The 13,783-nt window shown below is 30.7% G+C and overlaps 2 protein-coding genes across 2 annotated transcripts in view; one reads left to right on the top strand and one right to left on the bottom strand.

Annotated features, from left to right (window-relative positions):
- The window catches only part of LOC132705278 (uncharacterized), a 40,094-nt gene extending 38,968 nt beyond the window's left edge, over positions 1 to 1,126 (top strand). The window contains exon 4 of the mRNA XM_060675767.1: positions 904 to 1,126. Coding sequence (XP_060531750.1) covers positions 904 to 999 — 96 coding nt within the window. The 3' untranslated portion in view covers positions 1,000 to 1,126. The remainder of the gene's footprint in view (positions 1 to 903) is intronic.
- Positions 1,127 to 1,710: 584 nt separating this feature from the next.
- LOC132705277 (protein THEM6) lies at positions 1,711 to 9,775 on the bottom strand. Its single transcript, XM_060675766.1, has 3 exons — positions 9,564 to 9,775; positions 2,087 to 2,301; positions 1,711 to 2,033 (listed from the first exon to the last, which is right to left on the bottom strand). The coding sequence occupies exons 1-3, from the start codon at positions 9,724 to 9,726 to the stop codon at positions 1,797 to 1,799; spliced, it is 615 nt and encodes a 204-aa protein (XP_060531749.1). The 5' UTR covers positions 9,727 to 9,775; the 3' UTR covers positions 1,711 to 1,796.
- Between the last annotated feature and the right edge of the window lie 4,008 nt (positions 9,776 to 13,783).

Genomic DNA, 13,783 nt, shown 5'->3' with positions numbered 1-13,783 from the left:
TCAATAACCACAAGGAAAATTAAATAGCATTTATTTATAACACCTTTCAAATGATCGGAAAACAAGAAACTAAAACAATAAAAACGTAATAATAAGTCATAAGTTCGGAGTTAAGTCATTTTGACTAAATTTACACTCAGTGAGAGTTTCGAATGACTTGCTATTTATTTATGTTTTAAAACATTTTGTTTTGAAAAATATTGGTTGTTTTTAATTGAATTCATATGAGGCAATCAATTTAGAAATCAGTCTAGCGTTTTATTTTATTTAATTAATACTTATACAGGATGTACATTATCAAAGGATCGACCTTGATTTTTTCGAAAAGAATTAATTGTTTATCTTTACGAACAAGATAAAATTTTAAAGTTTTGGATATTAGCATGTCAATTTATTATTAAAATAAGCAATAACTTAGTTATTGGGCCAAAAATGGAAAAATAAACTGCATCTCTTTGTTAACATTAACCTTTCATCTTTGGCAATTAATTTTATTTTTTGTAATTTTTTAACTACCGTTTTGCTTTATCTTTGCCATTTATTAGTTTCGTGTAGTGTGTAGTGGACGTCAATCAATTTTACTCGGAGATGTCCAAAAGTTATTAATTTATTACGCAGACGTTCAGTAAGAGATAAGGCTTCAGAAGTGACTGTCCTGGTCATATTAACCCCGAAAGAAAGCAAAGCATTCGAATATCTCACACGACAGTTCACGAAATTTTGCATTCCTATAATCCTTACAACAATCAATTTTAATATGAACTAAAAGAAAATGTCGGTGACAGAAGGCAACAATTTGGACTGTACGATTAATTAACTAATACACACACAAACTAATGGTTTGGACAGGGATACTTGCCAATATTAATCCTAGGTAATCTTAACAGAGAAATTTATTTACAGTTTTTAAAAAACGAAATCGACAACCTAATAACCGAAGCAGCTACATCCCCAGCAAGATGGTACTCGTTTTTACTTGGTGAGACAACTTTTCAATAATAGATATCCGGGGCAGCAGATTGGAAGAAGGAAACCAATCGAATAGCCCGCACCGTCTCCAGATTTAAATCCATTATACGTTTTTAATGGGGATATTTAAATAGTAAAATGTTCGTAATTAGACCAACAGTTTTAGTTTTTATGTGGTACTTACTTGTGAAAAAATAATAATTTTTAAATATGTAAATTTAAAAATGTGTTGAAAATTATAAGAAAACTTATTTTTTGCTTGTTTTGTTTTAACATATTTCTGAGGGTATAACATAGACCTTCAACAACACACGTCCTGATAAAGAGCAAAATAACTCGCCTAATGTTCATTCTAGTTCCCTTGCCAGAATTAACAAAGATGCCCTGAATTCAGAAAGGAAATGTTCGCGTTCTAAAACAATTTCGTCAACGATAAATAAGGAAGAATTATCTGAAAAGTTTTCGAATAACCTGGGCGTAGTTGATTCGCAATTTGAACCAGTAGTTAATTCATCTGATGAAGATCTGCTAGTAATTGAATTCTTTTATAATTTGATCTATGCCGTGCTACCTTTGGACGTTTAATTTGCGCTTTTAGTTATAAGAGTTTTGAAAAATTCAGCTCAGCGATGGGTTTTATCTCAGAATACCGATTCAATTGGGATCTAGCTTATTCCAGTTTGCAGATGAAAAATGGAAAAACGTTTTGTCGCAGGGAGGAGATTAATAATACTACACAAATAAGGATAAAAATTTAAATTACTGCGGAACCAACGAAAAATATTAGAACACTTTGCAGTGGTAAAACAAATATCAAACGTAACAATTTATTCCTGCTTCCTGAGCCTTTGGCTAGACTTCTCCATATATTTGAGCCAGTCCTCAAGCTCGGCAACTGGCGCTGGCCTGAAGGAAACGTCCTGACCGGTCAATTTGGCCATAATTTTAGGCACGTCAAGTCCAATTGTGCTCTGTTTGCTCAACACCACCGCACGGATGAAACCGTCGTTCAAAGTGATAAATTGCTGTTCGATAAACAACGTCTTCTCGTCCCAAGTGACAATCTACAACAATAAATATAACCCGATATGCCCAGGTATTCCATGCACGGGCTTACTTTCGTGGTGATCTTGTACACTGTCCACAACGGAATCGTCCTGCGATATCTGATATTGGAAGCCGTTTGGAGTATGTGTCCTTTCGACTGGGTAATCTCATTATAGAGTCCGGTGCGATCGTAGAAATGAAATCTGGCGAAATCCAGCTCTCTGACGTATCGAGCGTTGTTCATATGCGAGAAGAAGATATCCAAATCTTGACTGGTGCAAATACCTTTAAATAAGAAAATTGATGTCATATACCGTGAGTTCAATTTATCTTGATAACGTTTTAATTGACTGTAACTTTTTTGTTTTTAGAGATATGACGTATAAAACAAAACACTATCAATTTTCTGACATAATTATTTACAAATTAAAGTTGAACAAAAACACTCTTCTACATACTGCTAAACACATTTCTCATACACACTATTTGCACGAATCCTTTGCCGAAGTTCAACGACATTATTGCAAGGAGTTCTGTGCACGTGATTTTTTATGTATCCAAAAAAGAAAAAATCCATTAAAGTTAAGCCGGGGATGTTGACTGGCCAATCCATAGTTCCGCCGTTCCCTATCCAACTCCTGCGGTATTCCATGTTAACAAAATTTCTCACTTGCACAACATTGTGAGGAGGGGCTGCCACATAACCAGCGCTGATATATTTAGGGGTGAACCTTCTATATATTGTTCTATTTGGTGCTGTAAGAGTTGCAAATAATGATCTCCAGTTAGCTTTTGATCTATAAATATCGGACTCAAAATATGCCCATCTGTGACGCCACACCATACATTAATTGATTAATACAGCTGGGTTTTTATTTCTTGCATGTGTCTAGGATTATGGACCAATATCTCAAAAAATTATTATTCTCATTACGTCTATTTAAAAAATCAAAAAAAAAAACTGCACCTTTCTTTGACATTGTTCTTCACTTAGTTTTTGAGTGGATTGATTCCAGAGAGAAATACCTGTCTCTTCATATACTCTAGTAATAGAGGATACTAGATGTGCTTCATAGGATCCTAATATGTTTGCCTTATTTTCTTCATTTAAAACAATATAATCCCGGCATACCTTTTTAGCATTTAACACGTTACCGTTTTCTGCAAATTTCTTTGCCAGCCTTAGAAATATCTGTTTTGAAGGAGCTCGGCGCTCTGGATAAAGTATAATATACTGACGAGCTGTGGTTATTCAGAAAGTCTACTTGAAGCATATCACTCCTTTCACGGATGCTAAATTCGCGAAAAACCATTTTAACAATAATGACTTGGGCAATAATTCAACCATCAACGTTGTTTACTAATATGTCAAACATAAACATATTTTTATTTGAAAGTCAGGGCACTGTTTGACATTGTGTAATTTGTCAAAAACGAGTGTACTAAAATATAAAGTGTATTACATGATTGTAATCGGAATAAGATATTCTATTAAACACATATATAATATATATTTCGTTTTTTTTTGTTTACCTCGATATCTCCAAAAACAAAAAAGTTGCAGCCAATTAAAATGTTATCAAGATTAATTGAACGCACGGTACAAAATTTATTAGGAAATAGTAAATACAAAAGTTGTAAAGATGGTTAGAATGCACAGTTTAAAATTATTTTAAAGTTTACTATTTCATACTAATATTTAAGTATTAACTTTTCCAATATTTACCCTTCTTTCTGTGTAAGACTATTGCTATAACATTAGTTGGCCATGACCAAATGACATTGTTAAATTTTGACCTGACAACTGAGTAAATAAATTCATCATATTTATTGTGGTGTCGGTAAATTAAAACAAAAGCTAAGTATGGATTCTCCTAAAGCTGAATTGGCTCATATGATTTATATACCGGGAGAGGCAGAAAAAATACTTTGTTGGCAGTAAGACTACAAAACGAAGTACCCTAATAGACGTATACCAACTAGACAATCTCTTCAGTGGTTAAGTAGCAGTCAGGTCAGGTCAGTCAGTAGCAGTCAAGTAGCTAGCTTGTGATACATACCAATCTACCTTTAATCGCGCCATTAGAAAACACAAATATCATCCCTTCTATATGGTACTACGCTAAGAACTTCTAGAGCGTCATTTGAGAAAAAGTAAAACTTCTTTCAAATTTGTTGTCTAAAATAATATTTTTTGTTGAAACTAAAGTGCTAAACCCAAACCATTGGTCACCCAGTATGTGGTGTGGAATAAAACACTTTAAAAGTATTCGCCCATATGTAGATATTTATACTTTTTGCAGAATAATTACATTAACTTCTTCAAGAAGTCGATAGCATTGAGTTTCAGTAAATGTGGTTTCGGCAAGATGGAGCTCCTCATACCTCATTACCATAGAGAAGTTAAAGAATTATTAAATAATCATTACCCATGGAAATATATCGGTAGAGGTGGATTCATTAGGCGATCCCCTCGATCATGTGACTTAACGTCACTAAATTTCTTTTGGCGGGGATATATTGAAGATGTTTTTATGTGAATTCCACTACAACGCCAGAAAAGATGGAAATGTGATTCAGGACGCGTGCAGGATAATAACCCCGTTTATGCAGGGAACATCCAAGAAAATATAAGAAAAAAACTAAACATGTGTATCCAAGTACGGGCATATTTTTGAACATTTATTGTGCCACAATGAAAACAAAAAATAAAATAAGTTAATTTCTTGTAATAGATATTTAATATTATTTACTTTTTCTGTGATTTTGAAATTGCTAATAACTGTCTATTGCTTTATCTACGGCTCCAACAAATTTCTTTTTCCTGTTAATTTTTTAATATTAGCTATAATAATTTAACTAATATAACTTGCTGACGTTTCGCCAATCATCCTGTTGACTTCTTCAGAGCTTGACTGAAACGGACTCACATTTTACTCTGTACCTGCTTATATATTGTTTTTGATAGGTAAACACCTGAATCGCGGTTAACATTGTTAAGTTGTTTATAGATTTCTATAGACTCTCGGATTTTTCGTTGGTAGAAGAATTGATTACATTCCATGTTCTTTGAGCCTAGTTGATATTTTTCGTTATCAAAAGTTCTAAAGAAATATAACGCCAAAACCAGAAATCCAAAAATCTCTTATCTTCTTCTTCGATCCGTCAAAGACAAAATTCCATTTGAGATGCCGGGAGTTTACAGTACTCCATGCGTATGAGGCAAAGAATACATTGGAGAGACCGAACGAAAAATATCAACTAGGTTCAAAGGACATGAAAGAGCTTAAGACTAAGACAAATAAACTCATCAGCAGTTGCCGAACACATTCACGAAATCCGACATAAAATTTTATCCGATAAAACTAAAATTCTTGCATGAAATCAATTCCAACGAAAAATCCGATAATATAAAAATCTATAAACAACCTACTCGCGACTCAGGTCTTTACCTGTCACCAATATGGGAGTCAGTCATCCGAGACTGTGTTTATACTTCTCATTTAGCTCCGTCCCCCTTAAAAAATATATAAGCAGGTACAAAGTAAAATGCGAGCCAGTTTGACTAAAGCTCTGAAGAAGTCAACAGGATGATTGGCGAAACGTCAGTAAGCTCGACTCAGCAAAAACCGACGCAGGAAGAATCCAGAAGTTTTGTAAAAAGTATAACAGTAGCCTGTGGAAGTTTCTTTGAAAAATTATTAAATATAGGTTTATCAATAAAAGTTGTACGTTTTTGTAAGATCTTTAAAAAAAATGCTAATGCGAGCCATTTAAAAAATCGAGATTTTTCAATTTTAAATATATTCTTTTATTTTGAACGCCCTGCAAGATCTAATTTAAATTCCGTTGCATATATCTTTTACATCATCTTCGAATAACGCTAATATCACATATGGATAAATAATGGCGCAATGTTATTTTTTTTGCAAACATAAACCTAGTACTTTTTAGAAAAATTAAAATATTGGAAAAAACTATTAGATTTAAATATTTAAGAGCTCTTATTAAGCCATCAATGCTGTAAATGGTGTTTGAATCACTAATTTATTTGGCAGAAGCGAGTGAAAGAGTTTACCAAACATGTTGCATACTATACTTTTTCCACGACCGTTTGTTTTTGCGTACATTTTTGCAAAACAACACTAATAGATTCACTGCCATAATCGTCAGAATTAGTGGGTTATGAAGATATATTTGATCATTTAAAAGAATATTTTATTTTTTGGTGTGTCTTAACTTTCTCAACTATAATTACATTCTCTTAAATAAAGTGCATAGTTGCTATCAAGATTTCCATTAATGAATGAATTATTACGTTTACCAACACATCTTCCTGTTTGGCCTACATGATTTGTTTTGTTAGACTTTTATTTTTTTCTCTTTAAAATTTTGTCTATGATGTTTGGCAAGTAACCGTGTGTCTGTGAGAAAGTATAAAAAAGTATTTTCTTTTTGTAATTGTATGATCCGAAATCTAGAATTTGCAAGTTATTAATAAGATTAATAATATTGGATAATTGTCCATCAGGACCAGTGAAATTAGTTAAATTGTCTATTTTTTCAAAAATTCTTCCAAAGACCACTGTAATACTAATTATAAGCCTTCTACGTCGGTTGAAGATAAATCAGTTTTGTAAATCCTTTGCCCATTATCCTGTTGACTTCTTCAGAGTTTAAATTCGTTTATCGGCAAACAGAGAAAGTACTTTTTTGCTCTAGAACACTGAATCTTACCAAGAAACTATTGCTTGCGTCATCCACTATCCATACAAATATGAACCCAACCCTCCCTAAATTATACTCCTTGTTAAACACATTTATCCCAAATAATTACCAAAATATTAAAAAATATAATATTTTTACATTTGCATGTTTTCATAAAACCTGTACGTCGAATATTTTTTTATAAACCGAAACTGATTTATTGCCTGCAGAGAACAGAAGTTCATCAAATGCAAACGGTAGCGTTTTCATTTACGAACACGTACTCGTAAAATGTCTAATTTTAATTGAAACGACTATTATAATTGTATGCACATACGGAAAGTTACTAGATTCGTACGACCCGTTTATTGCTGAGTAAACTCGTTTAAAAATAATCGTGCATGTTTGAATATGAACTTTTCAACAAATAACTATCGGGAATAAAAACGAGGCACTTTGATTTTGAAGCATGTATTCATATATTAATTATAATGCAGAACTTAACTTAAATTTGATTAAAGTGAATGAATTTTCTATATAGCTTCTGTAAATTTACGTTTTTCTTTTTCATAATTGTTACAAAATTATTTTACTATACACCTATAAAATAAGTTTTTTTGGAACATTGCTTAGTTTGCTTGGGTAGCGAAAAAATAAAATTTGAATGATTAACCAGTGATATTGGATTTTAGGAATTTGCGTCCATTTTAATTCTTTTTAGTTAGTTTCCCTGGCAACGATCCTCAGAGCTTCTCAATAATATATCCATACAGTGACAATTATTTTATTATTAGTAATTACATTATTAAAGCGTAGAATATTCGAAGAAAATACAAGAAATCTAATTTACTTAAAATTAGACAAGATAAAAATATTCAATTCTGTATTCTTTAATTTTGCGAAATTATGCAACTCGTTGAACTTATGAAAGTGAAAAGTTTAAAATGTACACACAGTAAAGAATTAAAACTCTTTACTATGTGCACCAAATGTCTTTGGAATATTCTTTCCCATTAATTCATAATAAAAATAAAGCTTATCAAATTTTATTTTGTCAACACTGTGTATTTTGAAAAAAGCAATATTCCAAAAAATCTTATCCCATGTTTTCGTCTTAAAATTAGGTGAGATGGATAATTAAAGTATTTCAAATTTTAAAAGATGCGGTGAGATTATTTAATTTTGTTTTACGTCAACTATACTGAATGGTTCCATTTTAGATAGATGCTATTTTTCTCCCAAAGCGACTTTTTTATGTTTGTAGAACTTTTCTAGTATTTTTTCAACAGGGAACATACAGAAACAACTCTGAAAAAAAAAGGAGATAGTGTTTTTGAAATCTGTTTTCTGATTCTTTTCAACTGTTTGGTAAATTTTCAGTTCGGTTCATTTTATTGTTTGAGGAAATGAATACCAATAACTAGCAGTAAATAAAATTAAACCAGTTCATTTGGTATCAAACCTAAGCAAAAACAATATACAAAACTGATACTACTGGATAGGAAAAAATCTTTTAACTAAAGTTGCAAGATTTTTGGTTATATAGCTTTAAATAGGACGCTCTATATACTGCCCCTCCATAGGCCCGATAAACATAAAAAAAACTTTTGTTTCATTCCATTGACCTAACACAGCACTTTATTTTGCATCAAGTGTGCCCTATACCCAAATTCACGTACTTTTTGAGGTATTCGTCTTTATTTCAAAACTATGTCAAACATATTTCAATCAAGATTGCTTTAAAAATAAATAATTTGACAGTCAGTTTTGGTTAGTTTTATAAATTGCCTATCATTTATTATTATTGTATAAAATGAATTTACCTGTCGAGGAACTTTTAACCTCCAGAATGCCCAACGTTATCCTCAAAGACGCCATCGTCAATCACAAAAAATGAAGAATGGATTCGAAAGCACAGAAAATGTGATTTATAGTAAAAACATGAATTTGAAGTTCCACAGAAAAGTACTAGGAAATGCTGCGAAATGCCCGACTTTTTAATTTACTGCTTTTTCTAGAGGTAGCGGATTTTCTTCTCCGCATTATGGCCTGGCAGTTAAAAAATTTTGAAATTTTGAAGTGAACGATTTGATAATCGCTGTATAAGCAGAGGTGGTCCAGTATTTTAGATTTTTTTCTTATAGGAATATGTAAAGGAAAGAGTATATCAAGTGGCTCCTAGAACAAAAGAAAATATGGAAGTGGAAATTCGGAAAGTTTTCTAAACTTTTTGTGCGTGCGAAATGAACCTAGGTGGGCATATAGAACATCCTTTATAATACAAATTGCTTGCTAGTTTATAGAGTAGCTTACATCCACAAATTAAATAACGGATTTTACATCAATAATTATCGATCTCAATTAACTCTGGGACTTTACTTTATTATATTTTAAGTTAGTGTTTTATAATTATTTAAATACCGCAATAGCTAAAGCATTTTTTTTTAAGCAGCCGTGATTCAAACATTTTAAGAAGCGCATTAATTGTAGAATAAAGTGGATTCTGGCTGTCCCATAATCAAAATGTTGCTTATTCAAATTTGTACAGCGATAATAGACACCCTTTATTTTGAAAATATCAATTATAGTACCTAGGGATTTTTGGTTAAGTATGGTGTTAATTCTGAACGCATAGCTTGAGTTTTATGGGGCCTAAGTTGATTGAAACAAACCCCTTACATCAGAAAAGAATATATTTTGCAGCAACGCTGCAAGAAAATTTAATCATTTTTCGTTTGTTTGATTCAAGAGTTCAATTTTGGAATAAATTTAAGATAGAAAGTAAAAGTGATAGGGAATTTAATACCACACAAAAAATAAATAAATAAATAAAGGCTCACCGTAAATTTCGGTAGTTTCGTCGATTTTTCGGCGTTTATCGAACAACCTGCCCCATCCGATCGTAAACACGATCCGCAAAAAATAGTTGACGTCCAGAAAAATATAAAAGAACGCCACTATAGTCGTGAAGATAGAATAACACAACAGGCAATGATCGGCCATTTTACGAGAAAAATATTATTTCTTTACCGTCGGTTCGTTCAACACACGGTTGACGTAAAATAAACCACTAATGTAAAATGGGGGGGGGGGGGTCTATACCGTCTACCGAAGAAAGTTGGTACCCTTGAACCCCGGCATTGAACTTTCGGTACTGTCGATGCTTTAGATATACATTAAAAACGCTGATGAATATCGATATTTTTCACTGAATAATTTGTTTAAGCGTGAAATTCAGATTTCACAGTATTATCTTTCATTTTCTGTGAAATGAAAATTCCACTGCTGTTTTCGTTGAGGCACAAGGCGTATTTTACAATATTCCAGTTTTATTTAATAATTTATATACAAGGAAATTGCTCCACATATAAATTTTCGCACTAAATTTTTGCTTTCGGGATAATTATACGGGTTCATCAGTTATCGACTTGTAATTTATTTTTTTAAACGAAACACCCTATACATTACTTTTGACTCAAAAAATCAAAACCTTTTAAATATAATATTCCAAATTCCAACCTACCTCAAAAAATATATAAGTAGTGTATATGTGTGTATAGTGTATATAGCATATAGTATATAGCTCTGAAGAAGCGTCAACAATTTAAATTCACCAATAGCCGACTCAGGAGGAATCCAGATGTATGGTAAATAGTATTTGGAGTTAATTCGTCTTAAAAATGCTTCAAATTTATAGTCAATGATAACAAACGTGAGTCCAACCAACCTTTTATACCACTAATTATTTGCTCAGATTTTTGTAATGAAGCTTTCCAAGAATAACGCCTTATTTTATATGTAATAGCGGTGTGATCTGTAAAACAACAAATACTACCTCCATTTCGCACGTTAAAGTAAACATTAAAACAAAAGCGGTCCCAGAACCGTTCCCTGCAGCACACCGAATCTCACCTACTGTCTAATCTGGCAAACTTGTTCGTTTGACATTAAATTTCGTATTTCATTTATTAACTGAAATGAAGTTTGACAAATTTGGGCTATACAGAGTGTGGGAACAATAGCGCTATAAATATGGCTGAAAAGTAATGTTTTTATTTTTTATCTTGAAAATAATGAAAACAGTAAAATGTTGGGGAAAAATTAAAATTACCAAAACACATTTTAATCTCTTATGCAATCACTTAAAAATATTTTTTTTTCATAATTCTTACCGTTTCCAAATAAAAAAATAAAATCTAAAGCAATACATAACGAGATAAAAAAGTTTATTTTGAAAAAAAATCTAGTGCACTGCAGTCACTTCTTAGGCGTTTCTTGTTACTGCTTTATTTGGCATTGTTCAGTTGTAGTTTCAATAGAATATACGACTAATTTAATCCAAATGTATTATCTAATCATTCGATTATTCAATGGTAAAAGTTTTAATTCAATGTATTTTTTTCGCCGAATGAACACCGATGATCGTTTATTTTTAAAACTTTCACAACATTCATGTATGGTCTGAAGATAATCCGCATTTAATAACAGAATGTAGACATCAATATCAGTTTGCCATTAACGCCTGGTTAAGGATTATCGATGATAATTCTACATTTTTTACATTTAATATTAACTGATTGGTATTTTCGTTTTTTACAAGAAGAATTAAGTCCTTTGCTAGAAACTTTACCACTGTTAACTAGAAGAGACATGTATTAAAATTTAAAAATTTAAAAAAAGATTTACATCCTTTGAATTATTGTTTTTTTAGGATATCTAAAAGAATTGCATGTATTATAACGGAAGGCAAAGTTACTCTAAAAAACTGAATTGAATTGTTTTGATTAATTTTGAAAATACTTATTCATAGTTTACGCATGAATGGATCAATTAGTTCCAGATAAATTATAATTTAATAATAAATAATAATAATAAATAATATAATTTATTTTTTAAATGTTGTTTAGAAGATAATTAATAAATGTTGGCAGAAAATATAGCCATTTGACAGAGCCCAAATAAACTATTTTTCTATGCTTTACATTTTATTTGGAAAAAGTTTCTAATAAATCCTTCTATCGAAATTTATTTTTTGTCTAGTTTATTGCGCAAGTTCTTCTTTAAATAGTTAAGAAAAATTCTAATTCATTTCTATCAGCTAATTTAAAAGAAAAATAAAAAACTATGCACAAAGTCTCTTTTTTTAACGTCTTTAATGTTCTATTTATATCTATTGTCGTTTTTGGGAAAAAATTAAAAACATTATTTTTCCATTAAGTTTTTCGCATTTGTTGTGAAACACGCTGTACATATTTTCAATTTAAAAAAAAAACGCACACACACAGGCTGCGTTTTGTGAAATAAAATTTCATCGTGGATGGTATTAAGTTATATTAGCTTTGACTAATAATACACCATAATATTTTATTTTGGTATAAAATACAGCCATTTGGCAGCATCCAAATAAACAATTTTTCTATTTTTTTTTTCGACATGCAATGCTTTACATTTTATTGGGAAAAAGTTTCTAATAAACCCTTCTGCGGAAATTATTTTTTTAGGTTATTGCGCATGTTCTTCTTTAAATAGTTAAGAAAAATGATGAGGACTCGAATAGATCCCCATCTGCTCATTAAAAAAAAAAACATGCACAAAGTGTGTTTTTATAACTTATTATTATTTTTTATAACTTATTAACTTTTATACCACTAATTATTTGCTCAGATTTTTGTAATGAAGCTTTCCAAGAATAACGCCTTATTTTATATGTAATAGCGGTGTGATCTGTAAAACAACAAATACTACCTCCATTTCGCACGTTAAAGTAAACATTAAAACAAAAGCGGTCCCAGAACCGTTCCCTGCAGCACACCGAATCTCACCTACTGTCTAATCTGGAAAACTTGTTCGTTTGACATTAAATTTCGTATTTCATTTATTAACTGAAATGAAGTTTGACAAATTTGGGCTATACAGAGTGTGGGAACAATAGCGCTATAAATATGGCTGAAAAGTAATGTTTTTATTTTTTATCTTGAAAATAATGAAAACAGTAAAATGTTGGGGAAAAATTAAAATTACCAAAACACATTTTAATCTCTTATGCAATCACTTAAAAATATTTTTTTTTCATAATTCTTACCGTTTCCAAATAAAAAAATAAAATCTAAAGCAATACATAACGAGATAAAAAAGTTTATTTTGAAAAAAAATCTAGTGCACTGCAGTCACTTCTTAGGCGTTTCTTGTTACTGCTTTATTTGGCATTGTTCAGTTGTAGTTTCAATAGAATATACGACTAATTTAATCCAAATGTATTATCTAATCATTCGATTATTCAATGGTAAAAGTTTTAATTCAATGTATTTTTTTCGCCGAATGAACACCGATGATCGTTTATTTTTAAAACTTTCACAACATTCATGTATGGTCTGAAGATAATCCGCATTTAATAACAGAATGTAGACATCAATATCAGTTTGCCATTAACGCCTGGTTAAGGATTATCGATGATAATTCTACATTTTTTACATTTAATATTAACTGATTGGTATTTTCGTTTTTTACAAGAAGAATTAAGTCCTTTGCTAGAAACTTTACCACTGTTAACTAGAAGAGACATGTATTAAAATTTAAAAATTTAAAAAAAGATTTACATCCTTTGAATTATTGTTTTTTTAGGATATCTAAAAGAATTGCATGTATTATAACGGAAGGCAAAGTTACTCTAAAAAACTGAATTGAATTGTTTTGATTAATTTTGAAAATACTTATTCATAGTTTACGCATGAATGGATCAATTAGTTCCAGATAAATTATAATTTAATAATAAATAATAATAATAAATAATATAATTTATTTTTTAAATGTTGTTTAGAAGATAATTAATAAATGTTGGCAGAAAATATAGCCATTTGACAGAGCCCAAATAAACTATTTTTCTATGCTTTACATTTTATTTGGAAAAAGTTTCTAATAAATCCTTCTATCGAAATTTATTTTTTGTCTAGTTTATTGCGCAAGTTCTTCTTTAAATAGTTAAGAAAAATTCTAATTCATTTCTATCAGCTAATTTAAAAGAAAAATAAAAAACTATGCACAAAGTCTCTTTTTTTAACGT

The sequence above is a fragment of the Cylas formicarius genome, unplaced genomic scaffold (assembly GCF_029955315.1).
Source record: "Cylas formicarius isolate icCylForm1 unplaced genomic scaffold, icCylForm1.1 PGA_scaffold_7__23_contigs__length_41026272, whole genome shotgun sequence".
Lineage (NCBI taxonomy): Eukaryota > Metazoa > Arthropoda > Insecta > Coleoptera > Brentidae > Cylas > Cylas formicarius.
This window is presented reverse-complemented; position numbering and strand designations above follow the sequence as displayed.

Excerpts from the sequence above, each read along its gene's own strand:
- LOC132705277 (XM_060675766.1), bottom strand. The coding sequence starts at position 9,726 with ATGGCCGATCATTGCCTGTTGTGTTATTCTATCTTCACGACTATAGTG. Across the intron at positions 2,302-9,563 it reads CGAAACTACCGAAATTTACG|GTATTTGCACCAGTCAAGAT; the intron begins GTGAGCCTTTAT and ends TCTTATTTAAAG. Across the intron at positions 2,034-2,086 it reads TGTACAAGATCACCACGAAA|ATTGTCACTTGGGACGAGAA; the intron begins GTAAGCCCGTGC and ends TTATTGTTGTAG.